The 27,615-nt window shown below is 38.1% G+C and overlaps 1 protein-coding gene across 1 annotated transcript in view; it reads right to left on the bottom strand.

The window, feature by feature from the left end:
* Positions 1 to 26,203, bottom strand: part of BCAR1 (BCAR1 scaffold protein, Cas family member) — a 116,834-nt gene extending 90,631 nt beyond the window's left edge. The window contains exon 1 of the mRNA XM_063438101.1: positions 25,508 to 26,203. Coding sequence (XP_063294171.1) covers positions 25,508 to 25,519 — 12 coding nt within the window. The 5' untranslated portion in view covers positions 25,520 to 26,203. The remainder of the gene's footprint in view (positions 1 to 25,507) is intronic.
* Positions 26,204 to 27,615: the final 1,412 nt, after the last annotated feature.

The following is a 27,615-nucleotide window of genomic DNA, read 5'->3' as shown; positions in this document are numbered from 1 at the left end:
TTGTTACCCATCAGGCACCAGATTTAGTCACTTCATAGTTTACATAAATAGTGGATTTCATATAGCCGTATATCTTACCTCATATATATATATTACACTTTTATCTTTTGTGCAATTTTACCCCACTCCCACTATGGTTTAAATTTGTTTAAGCAGGCTTTAGTATAGCTTGTTCCTTAATGTTCTGTTTGTATGTAAACATTGTATAGCACTGTAGAATGTATTTCTGCTTTATAAAAAAAATGAATATGATTTGCTCAGTTAAGTCCAAAACTAAGAGAGTGCTTCTTGGGGCTTTTAAATGTAGATAACACATAGAAGTTTGGATCCTTGAAGTCAGCATAATTGTGACCCAATAAGAACGCTTTCTACTTGCCCGTTAGTGTCCTTGGTAGCCTAAACAGAAACAAATGTCAAAATAATTTGATTATTTAAGGCTTATTTTACAAGTAAGCTTTGGGCCTATGGCAAATTCCCTATCAGTACATAAGTAAAAGCATTTTCAGAGATAAAAAGTTATGTCTTCTTCTCATATTGCAAAAGCAGTAGGAACAAGCCATTTGATTTTAAAGGCACATATTTGCCAGTCAACAATGCCCCCAACAAGTTAACAAATATATTGAGATGTTCATTGTGGACACAAACACAACAATTAAACCAATAGAAAATGATAGCAGTGATGCTTTCTGGGTAACCTTTACCACTCAAGTTCTTGTAGTCTACATTTCCTAGTCACTGTTTAGTGCACGGTTACTTCAGAATCTATGGCATTGACATTGGTTTAAATCCTGTGCATGTAAAACAAGATTTAGAAATGGTATGTAGCCTGTTTTTTTTTTTACAGCTGATTGGAAAAAGACAGCCTGAGGCACGAGGATTAGCCTTGTTGCGTAAGCAGCTCTCACCTGCTGGCAGTCACTACGTGTTAGCGTGGATCTAGATAATATTTAAGTAGCGTGGAAGTTGATCTAACAGAGTGGTGTTACGATGTACCTTGGATCAATAGTATGCAAGCAGGAGCTTGAAGTTGCTTACCCCATGTGGGTCTGCCTCCTCCTTCCCCTGTCCTCCCAGTCCCCCCACAGCAGGGAATTTTGGATGTAATTTTTACACTGAAGAAGTGTAGACATAACAACCTTATTTGGAAAACTTATGGCTTGAAATGCCAAGGCCAGCTACTGTGTGAATGTATACATAACTTGGGGGAGTAAGTGCGAAGACAAAGGGAGGCGGGGGCACAGTGTGTTAAGGCTCAGTCTCTCAATAATATTCATTGAGTTCAGAATTCCAAAGTTTACATTTTCCTAAACAACTACGGTTTGTACCATGCCTGTCTTCCAGAATTTGACCAATGCAAAGTTTGAAATGTCCAATTTATTATAAGTGAACATCAGTTATAGAAAGTAAAAGGTTAACAGAAAACCCTGCTTTGTGGATAATTTAAGGTCAGTGGAGTATAGTTCAGATCAACAATTCACAACTGATTTTACATGCATGTATGCTCTGTTTCTAGCTCTTTAGAATACAATACAATGAAGTGGCCTTGGTGGAGTGTTCTTGTAATTTTAACCTATAAATGTAAAACATTGCCGTTTTTCACAAACGGCAATGTTTACCTTGAAAGTTTAAACACACCTCCAGTGGTCGTTATAATGTCACCTACTTGAGGAGCTTCATGTAACATTACAGTCCCCATAGGAAAGCATTGATTCAAATAGGAACGATTGGATGCCTGTGCGGCGCTAGCTGCGAATGCGCATCGTGTCCCGTATGGTGCTCTATGAAATGCATTGGATTGGACCACACCGGCGGAATTTGTGTTCCTAACACTTTAGTATTCCTTTAACCCCTTAAGAACACATGACATCTGTGACATGTCATGATTCCCTTTTATTCCAGAAGCTTGGTCCTTAAGGGATTACATTCTCTAACAAAGTATCTTCTGCTAGTTTGTCGCATCCTATTTTATTTTGTAAATGAGAGCCAGATGCTAAACACAGTCACAAACAGTGTTCTTGTAGCTTTTGTGTTAATATGTAACATTTTCTATTGTACAGTTTTGTAACCTTTTAACTGTTCATAATTGCTAATCTTAATCATAATATTCTCTGGAAAAGATTTCCGTACAAGACACATAAAATAGCTAAAATACATTCTGGTTATTTGGCTCACATAACCGTAATCATGGGTCTGGTGCCGAAAGCTAATTGAAAGTAACATAATTTGGTTAATATGTGTTTACATTTAGAGATTTAATTACCTCTTTAATGTCTCCTTTATGCGACAGTGACTTGTCTGATGCGCAGTAAATAAAATATGTGCTTTGCATAGAGAGAAAGGGATTCGCAAAAGGAAGCCTTATATATTAGAATTATCATGAAAAATATGAGGAAGTTCTGAGCGTTCCTAGAAAATATATTAATTGCCAAGCAGTACAGAAAATCTAAACCGAAAGGATGCCGTCACATAGAAGATAGATGCAGCAAACCTTTAATGATCTCACAACCAGTAGGAGAACACAGAACCACGGGAGTCAATTGCCTAGCAGTAAATTGTGTCTCACTATTTACAGCTGGAACAGACAGCGGCAAAATGAAGTACGCACTAGCAGAGTCGGGAAAATAGGTGAGATTTCTTTCTGCAAGCTATATTGGCCAGCAATTTGAAACTCACCTCTACTCCCTTCCTAATAAATACACCAGTAGTAGAAGACCCTTTGAGATTTTGAGAAGTATTGCAAACAAAGGCAAGGCATTGAAAAAGGATGATGATGGACTTGCCCTAAGAATAGAGAAGCAAATTTGTTGTACCTGCTAGCCAATACAATAGTCCCAGATTTGGCGGGACAGTAGGGTTCCTGTCCTGCTGTACTAGGTTTACTCTTAAGTGCCACCTATAGAAAACCCAAAGTCAGTTTGTGGTGTAAATTATATGATCTTGCCAAACAAACATAATACAAAGCAGAAAAAGTCCAACTCACCTCTCTTCAAGTGTTAAGCACTCTGAATTTATGGACTTTCTGGTTCTATAAGGTCCACAATTAGAGCAAAGGAAGTGCTTTTTCAGCTCTAAAAGAAGGATATTCTGCCCATTTCTTTAGAAACACCCTGTGCATAGTCAACCTTGAATGGTTGGTGACCAGCACAGTAGACTGCCAAGGTGTGACTCCACAGCAGCCTGACACAATCATTTTTTGGAGGTACAAGCCCATTTTCACATCACCATTAAAGTACAACTTGCAAGCCCTCCATCGAGCATTCCTATCTCGTACGTTAGGATGCCTAAGATATGTAGGTGTGGGTAAACGTAACGAAAACTTTGTTGGAGAGACTTTATACAAATCAAATATTAATGGGTATAGAAAACCATTTTAAAAAATGACCAGAAGTTGAAGTGTAAGAGTAATACAGGAAAGATGACAAACGTCAACAGCATTCACAATTTTACTAGTGGACAGCACATATGCTTAATTTTTTACAGTGTTTAAATAACATTTTTGGCTAAAACATAATATAAAATATTGCTCAGTTATAATGTTTCAGAGTATGTTCATTAAACACTGCAGTTTGTCGAAAACAAACTTGCAGAATTGAGGCCAAAATTATAGACTTGGAAAAAATCTCAAACTCGATCAAGATCTTTTTTTACCAAATCATGTATTTAAAAAAAAATAAAAATACATTTTTAAAGCCTGTTAACTTTCTATAAGTTTCTTTTAAAAAAAAGTTTAAATAATTTACTCCATAGAGCAACATCCAAGTTATGGGAAACCATGAATTACACACATGCGGATACCATAGAGAACCTTAGAGGGACAGTCGTATAAATATTTTATATGCGTTTGGATGAACAGGACTGCATTGTTTAGAACACTGTAGAACAGGACAGCTTTGCAATCCACAGCGTATGTTCCTATCTCTCTTGTTCTGCTCTATTAAACATTATAAGTCCCTTTACCAGACGCAACTCCCTCATAAAGTATTTTAGAGGCCTCGTCTACTTTCAGATCACATTGCTTTATTGTTCTGTGCCGAAAATAAAGAATCATGCATTATAATTGTACAGTTTACCGTCTATGACTAAAATTACCCTTGAGAGGGGAACATGAGGCGACTTCAAAAGAGTCTTTAAAGAAAAACCATTGTGAAGATAACAAGCATTTATTTAGAAGTCAATATACCATAAGACAGCATTGTGCCAGGTGCTGTATGGCATTAATACACATTCGTAGTATTTAATTACTAAAATAGTCTCACTCTTTCAAGGCTCACCCTTCTCAGTGCTCACTTGATAATTAGTAAGAATAAAGGGCATGTGCATTAACCCATTAAAGATCAATTACATTTCCCAATCCAATCTTTAAAGACCCTCTGTCCTATATCTAAATCAGCCTTTGCTGTAAAAGTTGTTCATTTCATTTTGATATACAAAAATAAAGGAGTAATCTGAGCACCATAACCACAACAGCCCAATGCAGTGGTTATGGTGCAAAGAGTCCACAGGTTCTGTCACCACGGATAATGTCAACACAAAAATGTTCTAACACAAATATGGCTTCTCCTATTGCCTAAAGCAACCCTTTGCTGTGAATCTGCTAATAAGTAAATGAACGTCTGCATTAGCTGTCCCAGTGTGTCCTTATCAGTCACGCCCTATCCTAGATGTCCAAAGTTGGATGAGTTATGTGAAAGGCTAAGATGGAATTATACCATCATTGGTGTTTAAGGGGTTAATGTAAAGGCATTTAATTCTATGTGCCATTCAATGACTATCCTCTGGCAAGGTTTTAATTTTATTGAATACCAACGGCTCCACGGAATTAAGTATGCTGATCACTTGGCTGATTTGGTGTAGGACAATGAACTCCTTCAAAATATCAAAACATTTGTATAAAAAAATTATAAATGTTACTTCTGTTAAGAGGGCACACAGCATCAGTGGATGACTGCAGGGTAGAATGAATAAAAAGTGGAGAAAAATTGAAAAGTATAATTTGACAGAAAAAAAGTACTCTTACAGTGTTTTGGAATGATGCATAAATAGCATGTAACAGGATTTGAAATGCATAACTTGAGTGTGCAAGTAACATCTATGGTACATTTTCTGTGCAATCCTTTTAAGATATCATACTAATAAAGTTTTAACCTTTCAATAAATGTGTATAAGGCATAACTGTCCATCACATCACTTCCTCATTAGCCATCCAAATTATTTGGACAGGCTGTGAGTACTGGTTGAGGCTTAGCCCTGTATTCGCAACAAGGAGTTACAGTCCAAATTTGGATGGATAATGAGGAAGTAAAATGTTTCTGGTTATCTTAGCAAAAGTAGAGGAGGAGCTGAGAGCCTACGACAAGCTCTGGGTGTCGGGAAAAAGTTCTCATATCAATTACAAAAAAAATGTAGTGGCTATGGTGTTTTTAGCAAACCTGTTTAACGGGTTAGGACTGTAGCGTACATTACTTTTCAGATGTATTCACTAAACAGCTAGTAGCAGATGAAAACAGCAACATCTTAGCTTTGCAATAGTACATGGATATGTATAGCTGTAGCAGTAAAATATTGGAGGACTAAGACTTTGTCTCAAAATGGTGTATCCCTAAAAACTGTGCGCCTTACTGAACAGAAGCGTAGCCATGAAATATAGTCACCATGTTTGTTTACAGGCATTCCAAACTTCAAAGTCACCTTCATTCACAAAATCACGGTGAGCTACACAATGTGTTCCAAAGAAATTCTGGATTTTAAACAGATTAATTCACTTCTTTCCACACTGATATTTCTAATCTAGATAACTAAAAATTACCGACTAAAACATGGCAGTACAACTATGGATTTTTTTAAATTTTTTTTTACATAAAACATATGTGTTTTTACACATATGTTTTATGTAAAAAACAAACAAAAAAAAACAAAATAATGTTTGAGACTTATTTTATTATTTATTATTTATGTTGACGTACAATATTTATTACGCTGTTCCCAGAAGCTTATTCACTAAACAGTTTAACTGGATGCATATATTTTTTTCCGAACGATGTTAGTTTTGCCCAAATTTTGCAAAAGAGGTATTTATTCACTAAAATGTGAGTTGCAGGGAAAAGATGACATATTCTGAAGAAAAAAAAAAACACAAAATTTTTCTCCACAATTTTTTTTTTCTTCAATTTCAGCTTTTGGGCCTACATTAGCATTTCTAATTAGTAATAAAAATGTTTTCATTTGTTTTGCAATCCCCAGTTTAATAAATAAACTCTTTAGTTATCAGGACACTACAGTTTTGAATGAATTAACCTAATTCCCCATGATGCTGAGGTAGCCTAATGGTTCAGGACATTCAGGATATGTTAATATGTGTGGTAAGAATGTGTATACTAAGCTATTATGAAAGATTTATAGCGTCAGCTGTTTTTCTTTTAAATACATAAATCTTACAACTGAGCAGTACCCTTAATTTATCTACCTTCTGACTATTTATAATCGGCACTGGAAAGAAAGGGGCTCATTAAATATTCTTTCTGCGCATTTATCTATTCCCCTGAATTAACAAACCACGCGGCACACATTGGCACTACTACACAGTTATAACATTTTGAACCCGTCGTGAATATTGTTATTCCCTGTTCCTGTTCATTTTCAAAAGATAGTTGTGATGTCAGAGTTTAGTATTAATTAAAGGAACACTCTAAGCACCATAGCCAATACTGATCGTTGTAGTGGTTATGGTGACAAGAGTGGCCTGGCACCCTCCAATGTAAGTATTCAAACAATTTTAGAACAGTTTGACTTCTTATCTGGGGAGCGCTGATCTGTGCCTCCGCTACTGTCAATGGAGAGCCTGAAACTCTCAATCTAATCTAAGCCTTGCAATACACTGGGCAATGCAGAGCATTCTATCTGTAAACCAGGAGCCAAATTCTAGCAGTCCTAAATAAATTATAAAAAATTGAAAACTACTCTCTCTATAACATATAACTAATACGTTGTGTTGGAGTCAAGTCATACTGCTTGGCAAAGCGATCCTGATGGTTTGCAACACGATTGACTTTTAAACTGCTATTTAGCAATTGCTATTTCCAATATATTCTTGTCCAGTTACAGTGTAACATACTTCATTTTTAACCCTTTCAAGTTGGATCCAAGAAAATATTTTTACCTGAAAAATGAGCCACGTTATACGCTAAAGTGAAACTTGTCGGGAATTCACAGTGAATTTGTAATAAAGGCCAAAGTAGCCAAACTGGATGCGTAGCTGACTTGGATAATTTTTACATTGCAGCTATGTTGGCCTTAATTTTGAAATTCCCTTTCCTGACAATTAGGGCAAAAGGTGTGTAGCTCATCCATCAAAAGGCACCTTTTGCTGTGTTTGTATGGGAAGAAGGAGAGCCCAGACCATATGCCCGACCTTCGGTATAGCAGATGCTGAGGACTATGTTATCCATAGTCAGCCAAACAAAGTCCTGAACAGCTGGACTGCTACTCTTGCTATCCTCAGACATGCATGACTGGCTGTGTACTATGGCAACTGTAATATAAAACATGATGGACCCAATTTTTTCTTTGCTCTGATCAGATTAGGTTAATGTAAATAAGGGATATGAAGGATAACACATTAAGATTTAGCGTATTTGCAGTCTTTTAATGTCATGTTCATATTATTAATATGCATTAAAACTAGCCCGCACAGGACAGAGCTGAGAAAATCATATTAAGATATTTATTTTGAGTAGAAACTGGGAGCCTGTTTATACAAGCCAGGGGCAAGTGCCATTTTTATGAAATGCGACTCAGCCCCGCGGTTCTGGTTCCATGTGATTTTTTTTTTCCTGTTCCCCTGGAAGCCTTCCACTGGGATTAATTTATACAATATACAGAGTCAAAGTGTCTATGTGTATTAGGCTTGGATACAGCCTTGCTGTTTTTTTTATTGCATTTGCAGAAAAGCGCTGGATTTGCAGATGGATAGTTCAGTTTTTAAACAGATAAATGATGTACGATTAAAAGCAAATAATGTTTATATGAACTCCGTAATTAACTAGCGAGTTGCATCACTTTTTACGACTTCAGGATGCAGGTCAGTTTATTGTGTCTGCTGGAACGCTCCTTTCATGTTCCTAATTAATGAATCAAATTAATGACTTGCGCATTTTACCGCTCATGTATTTTTAACCAATGATGGTAACCTTAGCTCTTCAGATTCAGGCCTTAGACTGTCGGAGCAGTCTGGGTAATTTAGTGTTTAAACTTATGTATTGCAGGTATTAAACATAACACCTGTTTCGATGGGTAATATTACAAATGCTACTCCGCGAGGCATGTAGGATATTATCCATACCGACTCGACTTCGGCAAAACAATGGACAAAGGTCCCGTCCTACGCTCCTGGATATATCCCCTCATAAGAATGAATGTGCCATTACACCCATTGGCAGATGTTTTTAACAGCAATCTATGCCTGTACTGCCCTCCATTGAGTGGGCTAGATATATGGCCAGTCAGTCTTACATACATTTAAGTCAAACTGACATGCTCTTTGATCATGCAGACCCACATCCTTTTACAATTGCTAACAGGCATACCCCCTTATTCCCACCCCCTTGCCACCAATATCACAGAAGACAGAAGCTATTGGCTATTTTATTTTGCTTGTTTGCATTAATTGCATGTTTATACTGTAAAGTGAATCTTTTTCTATTTTCCCTAATTTTTGGAAGATATGTTTTATCTTTGTCATTTTTGTTCCTCTACAACGTCACAGGATAAATTAGAGCTGTTAAAGCTTAACATAATGAGGCAGTATCTAGAACTACTGATACTTTTAAGATGCAGTTTGGATTTTATAGCATTTATTCCTCATTTCGAATTTATTTAAAAAAAAATGTGATTAACCCAGTCTACATTCTGCGGTGTCCCTTTAAGGCTGCCATCAAGTGACTCGGTGTACCAGATAGACTTGGCACACTCAAAGCACGTCCCTAAAAATGGAGAACTGTTAAGGAAAACAGTATCTATTCCAAGGTGTCATATTAAAGACCGGCAGCAGACTTGCTGGACGTCTTACTGCGGACTATAAAATCGTGATCTTTCTATGATCTTGATCTTACATTAATAAGTGCAGATCCTTTCATGGGACTGCAAAATTAGACGAACTGAGCCAGACCACAGTCTTGAACAATAGCTGGCCACAAAAGTAACTACAGAGAAACTAATTAGGTCTGCTGTCTGTTAATGCAAGTACTGGAACAATCACGCATTGTCTGCAGCAGAAGAGTCTGGAAGAGGTTGAGGCTAGCACACAAACAGCTCTGTGTGGCTCTGATCTTCCCAAATGCTTTATATAAGATTTATGGGATCAGTGCCATGGTCTCTATCCCACTGTATGCCAGGTCACACTGCTGCTGAAACGGCAAGGGAAATCTTGTAAAAAATGATGTAAATAAGCCAGTGCCAGCACGCTGAGCTTTACAATGTACACAAGTAGTTAAGATGTATATAATATTTTGTATGGGATGCACTCTCTGTATATTTATAGAGGGCATTCTAAATTCCAAACTGTACCAAATTGAAATCTAGACTTGTGCACAGCATAAAAAAATATATATATTTCGACCAAACTACTTTGTCTGAAAATAAAAACACATGTCCAGTGCAGCCGAATTATGGCCGAATTATAGCGGTTCAGCTCATCTGAATTTCGTTCGTGAAAAATTAATTTTGGAAAACGAATAAGACTAAACAAGAGGGCGCAAACATGAGCAAATTAGTGTACTGCAAAATATATACTTAAAATAAATATGTATATATTTTGTAGTATACCTATAGGCGCATTTTCCTGCCATTTTGGTTCACAGATCAAATCAGAAAAAGTCACCAATACTTGGTCGCTTCTCACTTGATCTGTGTGAGGACAATCAACATATAGTGGCTGTCTCCTAGCCACCAATCATCTTTTTTCACATCAATCATCTGCTCTTTTTGGCTCCACCGGGTGTGGAAATCTGAATCACATGAACATGCTCTTCCATTCCCCTTTTTGTTTGGTTCATCATTCTGCTACACTTCAGCTTGGAGTTTGGGTATTCGGGCAATCGCCAGATCTGCCCAAATTAGGCTAAAAAGTCTCCAAGACTCTCCAAGTCTACTGAAATCCGAATACTAAAATTAAGACTAAAATAGCCAAGCTGTAACAAACTGAGTTTGTGTATTTTTCCACAACAGCTACTTTTGCCTAAATGTTGCCATTTGGATTTCATTTGCTAAAATTTTAAATTTATTGAATGCACGTTACAGGTTTTTTTTCTATCTTCGAGAACAACAAGAACCTGCTGAGAATGGAGTTTTTGATTGGTATTAAACAAGGAATTAAATGAACATGGTTTACATGTATAAGCACTCACAAACTCTTTTCTTCCCCCCTTTTCATGAACTGTATTAAATAGAGACATGTCCTTTATGCTTAAGAAAGAGCAGTACAGGTTCAGTGCATCAAATTAGCACATAGCAGCAGGGGACCTTTCAAACAACAGCTGAGTGTGGGCTGGGCACTGGGGTGAGGGTCCCACATGCTGACAAGAACTATTCCAGAAGTCAGGTCGTGTTTACAGTGCTACTGTAAGGACCTGATCTCAGTCAGCTTAGTGCAAACTGTTAAGGCAAACCTATATAGATAGAGTTATTTACACAATGCAGCCCCTCCCAAACCAAGGGTTGTTGGTAAAAATGTACCGAGAATGTGGTTTGAAAAACATTCCTCCGCTTCACTCCTTACTATAATAAAATGCAACTGCATGCTTCCCTATTGCCAGTCTAGTAGAGAAATGTCCTTAAATTTGACATTCCAAACAATTCTCTCTAAAGTGAATAACCTATCAGTATAGAGAAACTCAGTACGAAGGTATCACAAAATGAGCAGGGTGACCAGATCAGCCATGTTTACAGGGACACATATACGTTTCTCATATTTATGAAAACGCATTAAAAGGGTTAGCCTGCAGCCTGTATAATGCATATTCTGTATAATTGTCTATTGCTTAATTTCAGGTTCTAGATTGCCTAATGGCTTAATCTAATACACCTTCTTCTGAATTCTACAAACTACAGGGCCATTTTCCTGTTCTGCCCATCAATATGTATATGTGATATGTGTCCTAGAAAACATGGTGGATATGGTCACCTTAAGAATGCGTCAACAATCAAATTTAGCAATGTGTGTTTAACATACAATAAATGTTCTTGGAACTTGTGTAGTGATTAGATCACTATAGTGTTCTAAGTGGTTTACTCAAGTACAAGTACTCAAATGTTCACTATCAGTGGGTAAAAATTCCCGCAATTGTTCTACTGCTTGGCCTATACTCTATTCACAACCTTGTAAAGAAAAAAAAAAAAAAAAAAACCTTCCGTTTTGCCAATCTAAAATGCTGGGAAATGTGCAGGAATCAACACTTTAATAAATTTACAGATGTTTCCCCGACAGTGCGTTTTTCAGTTGAATACTGTTTTTGAGCAGTTCCGATGAAGCCTTTTGCACATTGTGCCTATCACTTAAAGGGACAGTCTGAGAACCATAGGCTCTACTGCCCTTTATATAAATGTCGGTAGTTTCCTTTGTAAAAAAAACAATGAATTACGCAACTCAACCTAAAGTCCCACAGATTGGCTAGTATTGGTAGTAGCAATAGTACTACTTGTGACACCCTAACACCATGTCCCATAAATTTCCAGGGCGCAAGGCTTTATGAGACATGCACTGTGATCTCATTTAAAAAAAGAAAAGAAAAACTGCAGCAAATAATGTATATTATTTTCTTTAATTTTAATTCAATTTCTCTATAATTTTTAATGTCTTACATAGGCTGATAAGATATGTGTCCATTCGGTTCAGACTGTAACATCAGATTTGCTGTTGATCCAAAAGAAGGCAAAAAAAAAGTCCAGTTTGAAATGCTTTCCAATTTTGCAACAAACTAGGGGAAAAAAATAATTTATTGACTCCAGAATGAGAGTCAGATCTCTCCTTGGATCAAGAAGCTATTACCCTGCAAATTGAAAATGATATCCCAGCATATTGTGTTTTTGCAAGTATTCAACCAGTTGCTGTTTAAACATCTCTACAAACTCTGATAAAACTACATATTCAGTCAGAAAACTACACATCCTTATTGTTTTTACCATAAAAAAAAAAAACCTTTCCTTCACCTTAGACAAAATCTCTTTTCTTCCAGTTTAAATGCGTTATCATGTGTCCTATGTTTTCTTTTTAACTTTAACATGTAATGCAATTAAAATATTTTCAAGGGTTCTTTCTAAGTCTCGTTCAGCGTTTCCAAATAAATATTTTTAGTTGTCATACACGTATGTGATCTCAGGAGCTTGATGTGTTAATCATCACTTGATAAAGTTCATTTAAATCATATTCCTATGGGAAGAGAATTCCTTCCAGCTATAACAGCAGAACTGTCACATTTGAGATTGATGTACACCCTAATAGCTTACTAAAGGTTAGCTGTAGGTTGTTCTATTTTTATTTTTAATGCCAAAACCTTTTATTTTATCAATTTATATTGCTTGCCTGAGGCACTTATGAATTCTGCAGTCTGTTGTGCAGGGCATGTAGATGCTGCCTGCTATTTGAGGAATTCCCATGTTCCCACTGTAAAATTAATTAACCTATCAGTTCCGTTGGGTTGCCGGTTGTGGTGATTTACAAGAATGCTATATACATCCAGGGAAGGTGGTTAAACGGTAACAGTCACTTCTCTGGAATTTACACCATTGGGAAAAACCATTGAGAGTCACATATAACTTCTGTAAACATTTATTCATGTTATATAAAGGTTAATTTATATTAAAGATTTAGCATATAACATCATAATCCAGTTCAGACAAGGCACACCTGATGTTTTGGAGTAATAGACCCTGCCCCCCACTAATATCCCCTCCCATTCCCCAGCATGCATTCACACCCTCCACAAAAAATAAGTGGTGGAAGTAAAGTAGAGATGGCCCTGGTGCAAGAATTGTTTTGACCCCCCCCCCCCCCATTGCAAGGGTGGCCAAAAGGTAGATCCCCATCTGTCGTGCAACAATGCGTTCACAGTTGGTGCCCTACCATTTTCCCATGCTTGCAGGGTTGCATTTAGCACTGAGCAGTGTTTGTGTGTTTGAATGAAAGCATGTTTTTGTATTGAGTATATTTGTGTGAATGTAGGGTGTGTTTGTATGTGGTGTTGGCATTTGAATGCAAGCATGCATTTATGTGTAGTGTTGGTTTTTGAATGGAGAGGTGTGCATTTATATAGAATTTTGGTGATGAAGACCTATGTGTTTGTATGTAGTGTTTAAGTTTGAATACAGGGGTGTATTTGTGTGTAGTGTTGACATTTGAATGCCGAGATGTATGCACATATAAATGAACACTGCCACACACACTATGATAAACATACACACACAGATACACACAGAAACACATGCAGATACACAGATATACACACATGTAGATATACAGACACATATACACAAACATACTGACACACACAGACAGACATACTGACACACATACACAGACATACTGACACACAGACACTTCCTCCCAGCTGCCGATAAGCAAGGGGCCCCTGCTGAAACATACCTACCATGTGGCATGGGTCACGCGGTGGGCCCTCTTACAGTGCAGCCCTGGTGCAGTCACACTGCGGGCCAAAGGGGTAGCTAAAATGTTGTTTTTGTCCGGACAGCTGCCTTGTTTGCCCAGTGTTAAAGATGGCCCTGTTGCTGCATTTTTTACATGGAGCTAAGATAGAAGTGCCCAGTTGCAGGATAAAGCATTGAGGTTCTTCTACAATTAATATAATTGTTCACACCTCACAAATACATATGTGTTAAAGGGATACTATAAGTGACAGGAATACAAAGCTGTATTCCTGGCATTATAGCTCCCTCTGCCTCTCCCCTCCATTGCGCCCCCTCTCACCCGCCAGGTAATGAAAGGGTTAAAAACCCTTTATTTACTTACCTTTTCCAAGCGACTATGTTTCTTGGCTCTGGGCCGACACTCCGCCCCCTACGACACCCTGTGAAGAGTGGGTGCTAATGCGTATGCTTGGCAAATGCTGCGCGCACGCATTAGACCTCCCCATAGGAAAGCATTGAATCAATGCTTCACTATGGGGAAAAATCTGATGCTGGATGTCCTGATGCAGAGCGTGAGAACGTCCAGCATCAGTTACCGGACCAAAGGTTTGTTTCTAATCAGGAAACTCTCTAGTGGTTGTCTGGTAGACTTAATGCTGCAAAATAAACTCTCTGGAACTACCATATTTTACATTGCAGCACTAAGGGCAAAAAGGATACTGCATCCAGGCCACTTCAATTAGCTTAAGTGGCCTTGGTGCCTTGTCTCCTTTTAAATATAGGGGATGAGTAAACATTACAAATCCTGGGAACATCTGAGTTTTCAAATTACTGTTAAGTGAATAAACACTTTGTAGCAGTCTAAGATCATGTCCACTTCACAACAAATTAGAAACATAGAAAGTGAAACATTCAGCCCATCTAGTCTGCCCAGTTTTCTAAATACTTTCATTTGTCCCTGGCCTTATCTTATAGTTAGGATAGCCGTATGCCTATCCCACGCATGCTTAAACTTCTTCACTGTGTTAACCTCTACCACCTTAGCTGGAAGGCTATTCCATGCATCCACTACCCTCTCAGTAAAGTAATACTTCCTGATATTATTTTTAAAGCTTTGTCCCTCTAATTTAAGACTATGTCCTCTTGTTGTGGTACTTTTTCTTCTTTTAAATATAGTCTCCTCCTTTACTGTGTTGATTCCCTTTATGTATTTAAATTTACATGACAAAAGAGAAGGGATAAAAAAAAAAAAAAAACTTTTCAGAGTATGGATGCTATTTTAGCATGACTCAGGAAAAGGTATAAGCATGTTGTACAGCAGAGATGCTCAGCAGGTAGATCACCAGAAGTTGTAGAAGCTTCACATTACTTTAGAATGCCTTTCGAATGACAAAACATCAGGCTGTAGTTTTAAAACACATGGGGATCTTACCTAATGACTTAAGGTAAGTGGTTATAACATTAAAAACTCCCATGATGCTTTGCTAGTCTAAAGGCTAGCAGAGCTTAATGGGAGTTGTAGTTCAAAAGCACATGACTTATCTACCTTTTGATCATGACTGCAGTATAGCATTTTTATTTTATTTTTTAAAAATCCATACAAGGAAAAACTCACTATAACAAAAACATGTAGTATTTCGTAAACCTTAATTGTATATCTTTATATTTACAGGAGTTTATATTCCTTCATTAGCTGCTAACCAGACATTCATTAAACGAGGTGGTACATATTGCAGGGCTGCACTGCATTCAATGTATTGCTGCAAGATGAATCATTGATTAATGTCTCTCATTAAAATGCTGGGCTGTTCCCATGATTCCCATGATGCAGAAACCCTAATCATTACCAGATATACTGTGCTCTATAGGCAGGGGTTAGTAAAAAAAAGAGCCCTGCCCACTCCTCCCCCACTACACTCAAGTATTTGTGTTTGTATCCAGGTTGGTATCCAGGAGAGCCTTGGCAGTGGTAAGAGCAGGATAGGAGTTAGGAGGGGGCTGGAAGTGAGGGGCAGATTGATACATAAAGTTGACAGATTTGGGAGACTAGCAGCAGGAAAAGGAAACAGCTTTATATAAAAGGTCACCTTAAATAAACCACCTTGTTAACACATTGCCTTCCTGCACTCCTTCTCTCTGCCATTAGTTCTCTCTCCCTAACCGTGGCAGAAGTAGATACCCTATAGTGGGAAAAAAAAAAAAGTAAATAAAAAATGTCCCAGAGATTTGCTAAGGATTTTAAATATTCTTGTCTAATGAACCTCTCCAAAGAAACATTGACAAATGAATGCAGAAATCTAAACACATTCTTTTAACTATTTGTTTAATTTTAATGTAATATATATATATATTTAGTTTAAATTTGCTTTATGGTAAATTGGTCCAGAGATTACACCAGGTGGGGGGTAGGTGTGTATAATCCCTTCTTGTAGAATTTTAGAATAACCCTGTACCTATGTTTGAAGTAACACTATAGTGTTAGTAATACAAAGCTGTATTCTAAGCACTGCCACCACCTTCACCCCCTACCCACCCACATGGCAATTAAAGGGTTAAAAATGCGTTAAACGCTTATTCAGTTCCAGTGCCAAAGGTCCTCACTGCTTGCTCCTTCTCCACCTCCTTTGACATCAGCCCCAGGGTGGGATACTAGTGCGCATGCACGTCGAGCACCTTACGCACAGTAGGCCTTCTTATAGGAAAGCATTGAGCCAATGCTTTCCTCTGGGGGATTTGAAGACGCTGGATGAACTCATGCACAGTGTGAGGATGTCCAGTGTCGTTAAAACAGCCGGAAGTAACTCTAGTCGCTGTCTGGTAGAATGCTATTAGAGGCAGTCTTAAAGGACCACTATAGTGCCAGGAAAACATACTTATATGGTCCTTGGGTCCCCCTCACCCTCAGGGCCCCCCTCCCTTACCTTTTTTCTCTCCTCCTCCTTTCCTGTCATCGGCTGAATGCGCATGCACGGCAAGAGCCGCGCGCGCATACAGCCAGTCTCATAGGAAAGCATTCCCAATCCTTTTCTATGGACGTTGGCATCTTCTCACTGTGAAAATCACAGTGAGAAGCGCGGAAGCGCCTCTAGTGGCTGTCAATGAGACAGCCACTAGAGGCTGGATTAACCCTAATGTAAACATAGCAGTTTCTCTGAAACTGCTATGTTTACAGCAGAAAGGGTTAATCCTAGATGGACCTGGCACCCAGACCACTTTATTAAGCTGAAGTGGTCTAGGTGCCTCAGATTCCTCTGCAGCAGTGAAACAAGCAAACTTTTAGGCAGAGCAACATTTCTAACTATCCCTAATCCTCGATTCTGCTTTTTCTACTCAAACGGTTGTTGCTAATAAGCAAATATACTCTGGTTTGTGTAGAGAAAGCCAATTAAAAGCCCGATTCTTAAACTTCTAAAGCGCTCTATTTCACCCCACACACAGCATGTGGAATGCAATACCCATTGTAATCATGTTTATTATGGCTTTTGCTTAAAATAACAGTGCTTTCTTTTGCTATTAGGAGAATTTCAATCCTGCTGTTGAGGCCCAAAATGGCTCACCCTGTTATCATTTTCAAAGATGGCTGAATGAGTTACCTTGTAATAATAAAGGTATTTTATATGTATGTTTTTGTATAAAGTCACACTCTAAAACCCGTCAACAATTTTACGCTGTCTTACTACAAACCAAGCACTGCACATTGATATTGATATAAATGTTACAGATATGGTCACGTTTGAAAAGCAACAGATTATTATTTTTATCTAAGTCTCTGTGCACTAAATTGGGAATTGCAGATTTAAGGATAGAATAGTTGAGCTGGAAATATAAGCATATTTGAGAAATTTGTTGAATTAAAAATTTCCCTCAAAATCATTGGTTTTCAGTTTTTCTCTCATTCTTTCTTTTTTTTTTCTTACGTACAATGCTTTTAGGCACAAATGAAGTTTTAATAAAGATTGAACTACAGAGTGAAAACAGAATTGTAACATTTAGGATAAATGTTACTATCTTAGCCTACTTTTTGATCTTTAGTTATTTATTTTCCCTCATTTCACTAAAATTCTTTCTTTTTTTTTTTTTTTTCAGTTAAGGTGCTTATCTTCCTAAAGGCTTTCCATTGTATGGTACTGTGGAATGTATCACTGCTTTACATGTAATCACAAGACTATCTGAACATGATCCCCTCTATGAGGCCTGTGCATTGGGCTTGCACTATCGAGCGCTAAAGTCCTACTACATTAAAAGAACACTCAAAGCACATAGATCTTGCTGACATGTCTTTTGTGTGAAGAGTTTGTCCTCATTTTTTCCGTTTATAAAAGTTTTGATTTCAATAGAAATTAGCACTTTTATAACTAAACATTGTTACACCTCACCAGCTGTCAATCAGACAGCAGGCCATGTTACTTCCTGGTTGTTTAGTTCAGTGGAGCTTAATTCAAGAGGCAGGTACATACACAAAGCAGATGCCTTGCAAAAACTTCTCAATGAACTGTAATACAGCTCACTGAGTGGTCTGTGAATGGACTGTAACTGAAAGTTGTTGATAGGGAGTGGGGAAGGGGAGGGCTTGCATTAGCTGCAGATACTATATCTGCAGCTATTGCAACTAAAGATTTCATATACCACCAAAGAAAACGTGCAAAACAAATTGTATGCATATTTTCATTGACGGTATATTCACTATTTAATTATTTTGTAGGGTGTTCCTTTAACGATGGCCATAGTGTTAATCACAGGATATTTATTGTCTGTTGTTTTTGGTGATGCTTCGCATTAAATCAGGCACCTGGTCTAAGAAGCAGATGAATTTCAGTGATAACAATAATAAATGATCACTGTTGTAGACTGCTTTTAACTTTTCAGCCTAGCTCACTGATGCTTTCCTCAAGGCAAGTCAAAAGAAAATGTAAATTCACAAAATCGAGCACCCTCAATCCAAAATACCAAAATGCCGCATTAAATAATGAGTTAACAGGTCTGGTTTTCATTTTCGAGCCTGTTCTAATATTTTTTAATAATCTTTTTAATGAGAGTACATTCCATTCACCCACGAGCTAAACTCAAACGCTATTAGATTGTGGTTATCTCTTGACAGAATAACATGAGCGAACGCTCGGCCAGAGGCCACTTTCCAGCGAGACGCTGCTGTGATCTGCTAACATAGACCGCGTCGCTGTGTGCTTTGATACCGGGAGCTAGTCACTGTGATTGAGAGATTTTGCATAGACAGTTTGAGTGGTGTGACTGACTTCTTATGACTAAGCATATCCTCCTATGAATAGAACTTTATCCTTGAAGCTGTCATAAATACGGCAGCCTTTAATTTATTAACTAGCTTTTATCCGGGCCTATCTGTGTGAGTCACCACTCCAAGTGATCTTGTTAGAGACTGGTCTTTCATAAATATATGAGTAATGCATGCCTGTCTCTCTGACTCACTAGAATGCATGCAGCAAAGACTACACTCTACTAGAAAGAATGTAATTTGTTGCTTTTAATCTCTTTGTGCCCCTGAGCCATCAACACATTTTTTATAATTATTTTTATTTTCTGTGACTCCTTCATTGTTTAAATACTGGTTTTCAGTTAGCTTTGTGTTTCTTTTGCGTCTGTACTTCCGTTGGTCAAATTTTAAGCCGCTTCTGTCCAACCTTCCTTCCTTGTAATTATAAGCTGCATGCGACTCAAGCAGCATTTTGGCAAAAAGAAAACAAACTGCCAAGCACGAATCGAATGTACAAACTGTGCCTGAGCTCCCATAAGCCTTTTCAGAGTCCTCGGTCAGGACTTGTTAACCACTTGACACCTGCATGTACATGCCTGCGATTTACCCCAAGGATATAGAGAGAGCTCAACAGCACATTGTCCCTATGTAAACTGGAATACTGTAACAACACGCCATTCCTTTTCTCTGGCTCCCAAATGAACCGTCACATTCTTAGCAAAATCTCTAGATATGGAACCAGAGCCATTTATAGATCCGGAATTATTGGATTATCGTATACTACTGTCTTGGGCTTATACAGTATCCAAAACCCTGCTAAAGCACAATATGTTGATAATATTAGCTCGGGATTGTGTGTGTTTTTCTGCAGACATGCGTCATGTATTTGATTTACATGTGAGTTTTGTATTAACTGGGATATCATCTTGTAGAATATGATGGCTGTGTTACTGTGTCATACCTACCAAGTGTCCCTATTTAAGAGAGACAGTCCCTATTTTTGTCCCAAATCCCAATGTCCCACTTTCTATCCTAGTATTCATCCTTTCTAGAAGCCTCCCATTGTTTATGTTTCTGAGAGTAATACCAGAGCTCCACAGTAATTATAATCACCGTAATGTGTTTTTAAACTACAATAAATGTGTTTAGAAATCAGTCTGTGTAAATAAGATACATCGTTCTTGTTCTAAATTACATTTTATTTCCATAACTTATTAGTAAGTCACCTAATATTTCTCAAAGCAGCCCCAACCCTGGCTATACCACCACTGTCACCTCTTTGTCCATTTAAAATATCGGGAGGTATAAATTATAAACCCATTTAGCAAAAGGGCCAATGATAGAAACCCTTGTTCTGCCTATGGACTACATTTTACCTAGTGAATTCTGGGAAATACACCCCAGTGGTAGCTGATGAGTTAATGTTGGATGCCCCTGTGTCAGGGCATATATTACCACACTGTTTCTACAGAAAGATTGTACACTTAAATATATCATATAGGAGACACATGACTGTAATTACTCAGCTACCTTTCATTTCTAAGAGCAGAATTATTTGTTTTTTATAAGTTGGAACAGAAGAAGCAAATCATATGAAATGAAATGAGCCTCATTCAATGTTAAGTAGCTGCAACATATCTTTAATGTGATGCTTTCCCTTTAAGAGATCATTTGACTGCACAGCATATGAACATATTCCATAAAAAGCTATTGCCCAACTGTGACAAAACAGGGAACTTTTTGTGACACTCATTTCCGTGGGCAGAGGAAATCCAAAGCTTTTGCTATTGCACTTACGGGCATCATAAATTAGTTATTTACTTAAGGTAATTATTGTGCAAGGTACGTGCGTAATTGCTGTGCCATAGAAGTAGTTTCATTTTTATAATGCTGAAATGCACACTGCTAGGTTTTCTATAAGTATATAAACCTCCCATCTACCCACTGATCCTGTTTGCTGAATAGCTTATCTGCCTGTCATTGATTAACTTTATTCAGTTTCTATACAGTGCTGGGGCCCACTCACTCAGAGGTTAAACTATGCCGGCTCTTCCGTAACGCTAAGATCTTGGCCAATTATTTACAGCGCTTTTGAGTTGAAGTCAAAAGAAATTTAATTTCAAGCCTCAGTCCAGCTCTGCAACATAGATTTGCAGCAGGGAATGTGTGTATCTATGTAAAATTACTTCCATAGCCAAAGAGTGGATATTGGTTTTGTTTTTTATTATTTTTCTTCAACCCAGCGATAGTCACAGCTCAGCAATTTTAGTCAAAATTTAACAGTTTGGTTTTCAAATTGCTACAAATCAGTGGTTTGTAAATAAACAAGGATACAGTATGACTGCTCATCATTATATTTTTCTGGGACGGCTAAGTTTTTTATCGTATAGACCAGGGGTGCATAAACTTGCTGGAAATGGCATCACAGCAGAAGGATCCGAGCCCATGGATTTGCTGCAGAACAGTTAGACATTAAATTCATTCTGGGTGTACCTTTAAAAAAAAAATTAAAAAAAAAATATTCCACATATTTAAAAATAAAATAAAAAAAGTATTCTACATCTATACCAGGGGTGCCCAAAAGGTAGATCCCCAGATGTTTTAAAACTACAGCTTCCATTCTAAAGGCATGCAAAGCATCATGGGAGTTGTAGTTCTACAACATCTGGAGATCTACCTTTTGGGCACCCCTGGTATAGATGTAGAATACTTTTTTTATTTTATTTTTAAATATGTGGAATATTTTTTTTTAATTTTTTTTTTAAAGGTACACCCAGAATGAATTTAATGTCTAACTGTTCTGCAGCAAATCCATGGGCTCGGATCCTTCTGCTGTGATGCCATTTCCAGCAAGTTTATAGTTCTTGGACAATACTGTTTTTTTTTCCCAATAGGTTTCTATGGGAGTGCTGTAAATGTCTTATAAACCTCTGAACAGCAGTGTATGAGAAATGTATAACGCCTTATAAGTGTGCCTTAAAGCCAGAGACAGGGATTTATTCACTGACCTGTGACCTGGCCCCCACTCACTTATTGTTGTGGCAGATCACTTCTACATTAGCATTATTGAGTTCATATATATTTGGATGCCATTGATAGGCTAAGCTTAGCTAGTCTGGCAGGCTTCCATGCTGTCCATATTGATGTAATTCCATGTGGGTTTAGTTTACTGCTTAGGAGAGCATGTGCAATCACACTCTTCCTGCCTGAGTCTAGATTTATGCATGGACATTGTGGCATGAAATGTGGATCATTAAACAAATTCTATAAGAAATTCTCCATAAAGTTTAAAATTATTGGGCAATTAAACGCATCACTATTCTCTTAAAATTTGATGTTTATTGCCCCCTTTTATCGTTACATCTCAGCAGTACGAACGCTCTGTGAGATGTAACGATAAAAAAGAGAAGAGAAGTCTGAGTTGTGTCAGAACTTTATTCAGTGAAAATTCATGTAGGACAGCAGTCCGTGGCTTCCTGTTTCCTCACTGTCCACAAATTCCAGTCTCATTCTAAAAACCAGTCACTTCATGGAATTTTCAACTGGTATCAGGAAAGTACCTTTCAGAGAACGTCTAGTGTCAAAACTATAAAGGTCAATTTAAAGGTTTTACTATAGGCTAACAAATAGGAAATCCACAGGATGTTAAAACTCCCACTTGTCGTATATAATTTAGTTCCACGTCAGTATGCCTACAGTAAAAGAAGGGTGTTACAAGTGTACCCATTGCCTCTGACGACAGTCATGGCACTTGAAATCTTTAATTATTGAACTACCACTAGAATCTCCCTAGAGACCATCAAACACACCGCATGTGGCTAACTAGTGGAAATATAGTCAGGCTCGTTTAATACAAAGGACCATATGTACTCATGGAGAATGACACCGGACCACCCACGTGGAATATGCATGCACTATTGATCTCCTTTTTGCACCAATCAAAACATAACTTAGTGATGGTTTTGTCCAAGTGCTGCATTCGTCCATTTACAGAGATCCTATTTACTAGTCCAGTGCCACAAAGGTCAAGAATTCAAATATATCGGAGCTCTCCCCTCCTATCCAATCCAACTTATGTTCATGGCACCAAAAACAGCCCCAGTACTACGATTGACCAGCAGTCACTGGCTCCCATGTCCATGCACTTCTCATACTGTAATGATCAGGTGGTACAGACAGAAGTAACAAACTAACAAAGGCCTGTTAGCAATGTATCTTCCATGATAATTTGTTTTAGTTATATAGCATTGCATCCATATCCAGCTTTCATTGGTTATAGAAACAACAGCTTATCTTGTGGACATCGTGTCTAATATCTCTTAAAACATTGACTATATCGCATAATAAAGAATGTTACTTTTACAGTCCTCCAAACTGGCTGAATTTCGACAGTCCCCTTTCTATGTCGACTTTATCTGGTTTCCCTCTTTCATGGATACCTGGCAACTGTCCCTGAATATCATGCGCTCATGTGATAATCTGGGCACTTGACTCATGTAGAGTGCGCTGAAACTGTACGGTTTGCCCCAGTGGGTGATTGGCAGGTAGCCTAGTGTGCATTCCCTCCAGGCTGACCTGCCTTTTCGTTTGCACCCATTTAGGTCCTGCTAGTGATGTGATGCGTTACGCGTCACTGGCCCAATTCCTTTTACCCGTCACCTCCCCCAGTCATTCTGCTTTATATTGAGAAGTATGTTTGTATGAACCACAATTGCTCAATGCAGTTTTAAGCACCAGAAATAAATAAAAGACCATGTATCTGCTACTGTTATCAGAGAGCTACCGCAGTAACTATTAATCACTGATCAATTATTTAGATTTCAATAGTCCCTCTGATCAATTATTTAGATTTTAAAAGTCCCACTTTACCTTTAATTTTTCATGCCCACTAGTAAACACCGTGTACTTGTGCATGCACACATACAATATATATAGCTTTTGTTGTTTTTATAATGCCTTATTTGAACATTGTATTGGTATATTTTCTATACATTTTAAGTATTCAACATGTACACAAAAAAATGTTTTTCCTCAGAAAACTTGTAGCATCAGTTCTGTAACTGAAAACAGAATTTTCTGACCACTATTTAACAAGAAACCATATACAGAACAATGTTTCAGTCTCAATGATATGTAGTAGATCTGGGTAAATGGGATTATACTTCTCAGCTAATGGATATAACTCTTTAGACAGAGCAATGGTTCCCCTTCCAAGTCCTCGATGACCCACACTGATCCTGAGTTTAGGGATTTCCCAGTTCTGTTCCAGGAGCGACTCCTGAAAACCCCTGGACTTTTTAGGGTCCTTGCAGACAGATAGGAGACCCACGGAGTAGTGTAATTAATTCGGTATTTTCGTTTGGCCTCTGTTTTTGTTCTGCTTACCACTTTACATCGATAACACTTTACCCTTCTATTATTTATTTCCAAAGTATCAGTTGTATATACAGTAGGATGCTGTGATTGCTGCCTAACTAATTACATTTTAATTATTTATTATTGTCTTCATTCAGGGGAAGTCTCTCTCAAACGATCAGCCATGCAGATCTCATGCAGGTTACTGGTTTTGGTGAAATGGAAAACTAATTTAGCAGTGGAACTGAACCATGGAAGTATGTTGATTACTTCTACGGCAAGCCAGATGGCCAAAAAGACTCTGTCTAAGAGCTTTGCAATGTCAAACTAGAGTTAACAATATCACCTTGTGGCAATGGCCCTGATTAACCATTTTGTAACCATTGTTTCATTGTAGAAAACACTTTTCTGGGGTTCTAATATTTATTATAGGAATCTGAGCAATGCAAGGCACCGATTATCTCTCTACAGCTACGCAAGCTGTGGTAGAGCTATTAGTGGGAGACATCTAAAGTTCATAATTCACTTTTAATACTCTCAAAACGACATTTATATCACATTTCTGAAAAGCAAAGTATAATATCTGAAAAAGTTGTTCACAGACTGACAAACTATATACATATTATTAAGTAATGCTCTTAATCTGTATGCTGGTCTATCCTATTCATACTGTTTTATTTTTTTGATATTCATTTACCAATCAATGTCCTGTTGTTCTCTAAAGTTTCTGACACACTCTTCCCTCTGTACTTTGGATCTTTCCTGACAGCACTTTTCTCTGTATCAACCTGTCCGGTTTTTGCTTTTTTTTTTATTTCTAACACTCGGGAAATATATTTTATAAAATATTTTACCAGGAAGGATACATTGAGATTTCTCTCGTTTTCAAGTACGTCTCTGCATTTGGAAATGTTAGTCCTGTTTTTCATTCTATTTCTTACACCCCTTAGTTTTTGAGTGTCTCATGTCTCTGCTTTCATTCTGTATTACAACCCCCTCCTCCTCCCTACGTTGGCAGTCTCTTTTTCGATCTTGCTGCTCTCTCACTTTTTTAGCTGGCTCTAATCCAGCTCTCGTCCCTCTCTGGTTTTCTTTCATCTTTACCATATTCGCTGCCTTTCTCTCATGTCACCCCCCCCCCCCCCCCCCCCCTCCCGACTACCCTACAGTATATCCCTCTTTGGCACCCCTCTGTCCTCTCATCCCCAAAACCTCAGAATTTTGCTTTTATTACCTATCCACTGTTTTCATCCCAAAGAAGGCATTCATAGGTAACATTCCAACACTCACCAAATAGTTCATTGTTTCCGTTTAGTGGGATCTGCTTTCAATCCAATCCTTTAGTACCGATTTGCTCCTAATCCAATCCTTAGACAGTTATCAGTACCTGAGCAGGACACAACAGACACGTCCTGTTTGCTTCTACTTTACACCCGGCATTTCCAGTACCGGTCTCCCCTTTTCCCACTGTTTATTTTTTATTTTTTCCTCTAAACGACTGGCAGTCCTGTGTACCCTTGCTTGATGTGACAGTCCTCCTCGGGCTGCCGGTGTCTTTGTCTGACAATCAATCAGTGTATCCAAACACTAGAATTTGTCATTATTCCTTTTGGTGTCCCTGTTTTGTCTTGATGCCTTTGGCTTGCTGTGAGTTAATAATTATATCTGTGTGCCGCTCTCTCGCAGGCTGTCTGTCCAGAATTAGTAGCAGCCTATGGGTCCCTGGTTGTCTCCCGGAATTCCTGCCAGTCTCTGTATAAATCCAAGACTGGCTACACCGTGTTCCTGGCTGCACTCCAGGCAGCCTGTATTCCAATCTATGTAAATGTAGATGTCCTTTACTATTCCTATTCTGTCTCTTTATATTTCCAGGCTGTCTCGCTGTAACTGACAGTATCCTAGAATTCCTGAATCTCTGTCACACAGGAAGTCTCTCCTGGTATTCCGGACTGTCTCTCTGGCAGCCTCTGTCCCTTCTCTCATACATAGACTGAGCAAAGGAGGAAAGAGGAGGAGATTCCAGGGGAGAGGTAACATTATCCCATCAATGTCTCAGCCCAGACCCTCTTCTCAGGAATTGCTCCCATTGGCTGACTTTGCTCTCTTATGCAAATAAGAGAAGGGGGCAGGGGAGAGAATTCCCTCCCTCTGGTAAAGGAGGTGTGAGACTGCCACAGTCTGGAGCTCCAAGGCATGGGATCTGTGACAGAATTATGAGAAAATGGATAAATGAATGGAATATATATATATAGCAGGAATTTTTTTTGTCCTTTTTAAAAACCAGGGCAGAATTTATTCTGAACTGGACAGGTTTTAGCAAGCTGCTTTAAAGTGTTGGCCATCGCTGGATCTCAGGGCTTTCATGGAAAGAAGAGAAGCCTGTAGAAAGTCATTGCTGTAAATTTGTATGGGATCTCTTAGACTTGTTCCAGCTCTTGAGACTTTAAGTTGGCGCATTTCCCACTGAAGTGCAGAAACTGCTTAGGCGTCGTATATTTAAAAAACGACTTATTGGCACAGTATTGCCGCACCATATGGAAAAGTTTTGCTGGACCCCCTTGCCAAGGTGTACCTCATTAGGGCTGCACGCAGACACCACCTTGGGGAGGAATGTGCATCTGGGTTCAGATGGTAGGAAAAATATTTAAGGCTATATTTAAGGCAAATATATTGGAACAGTAATACAAAGAAAGAGGTGTGTGTGTGTGTGTGTGTATACATAATATTTATGTGTGTATATACACAGAAATAAAGATATGTATTTTTATTATTATTATTATTGGCATTTAAATAGCGCAAACCTGTTCCGCAGCACAGTACAATATTATTAAGGGGGAATTTAATAAAACATGAGACTAATAATTAAATTTTTTTACAAAAATAATAGGTTGATGGGGACCCTGCTCAGATGAGCTTACAATCTAAAGAAGGTGGAGTATAAAACACAAGAGGAGAGACTGCGTGGGGAATGGAACTGAGTGACAGGGTAGGAAAGTAGCAGAATTGGTAGATGCGTGAAGTGGTATTAATTTGAGAAAGTGAGATAAAGGGTAGAGGAATCTATATAACAGCTATTTAATGCAACTAACAATACAGGAGTAAACAAACCAAACATTTGCACCATGATTTGTTTGGAAACCAATCAGTATTATTATGTAAATAAAGACATGTGTAGTATAGTTGTGTTATGTAAGGTATATGTTTGTGGATATAGAATATAGTTTTGCTTGTGATATGTAGATCATGTATAGCAGGAGATTAAGCTGTTCAGAGCACTGGTTTGGTTGCTGTGACATAGTAGCAGTGATATGTCACGGCCAAATAATCCTATATCCCAGAGCCTCTCAGTGTACAGCTTGTTCATTCAGTGTGTAATGTACTTATGCAGCACAGAACTT

This window comes from Pelobates fuscus, chromosome 12 (assembly GCF_036172605.1).
Source record: "Pelobates fuscus isolate aPelFus1 chromosome 12, aPelFus1.pri, whole genome shotgun sequence".
NCBI classification, from domain to species: Eukaryota; Metazoa; Chordata; class Amphibia; order Anura; family Pelobatidae; genus Pelobates; species Pelobates fuscus.
Note: the sequence above shows the minus strand (reverse complement) of the source record. Positions and strands in the feature narration are given on the sequence as shown.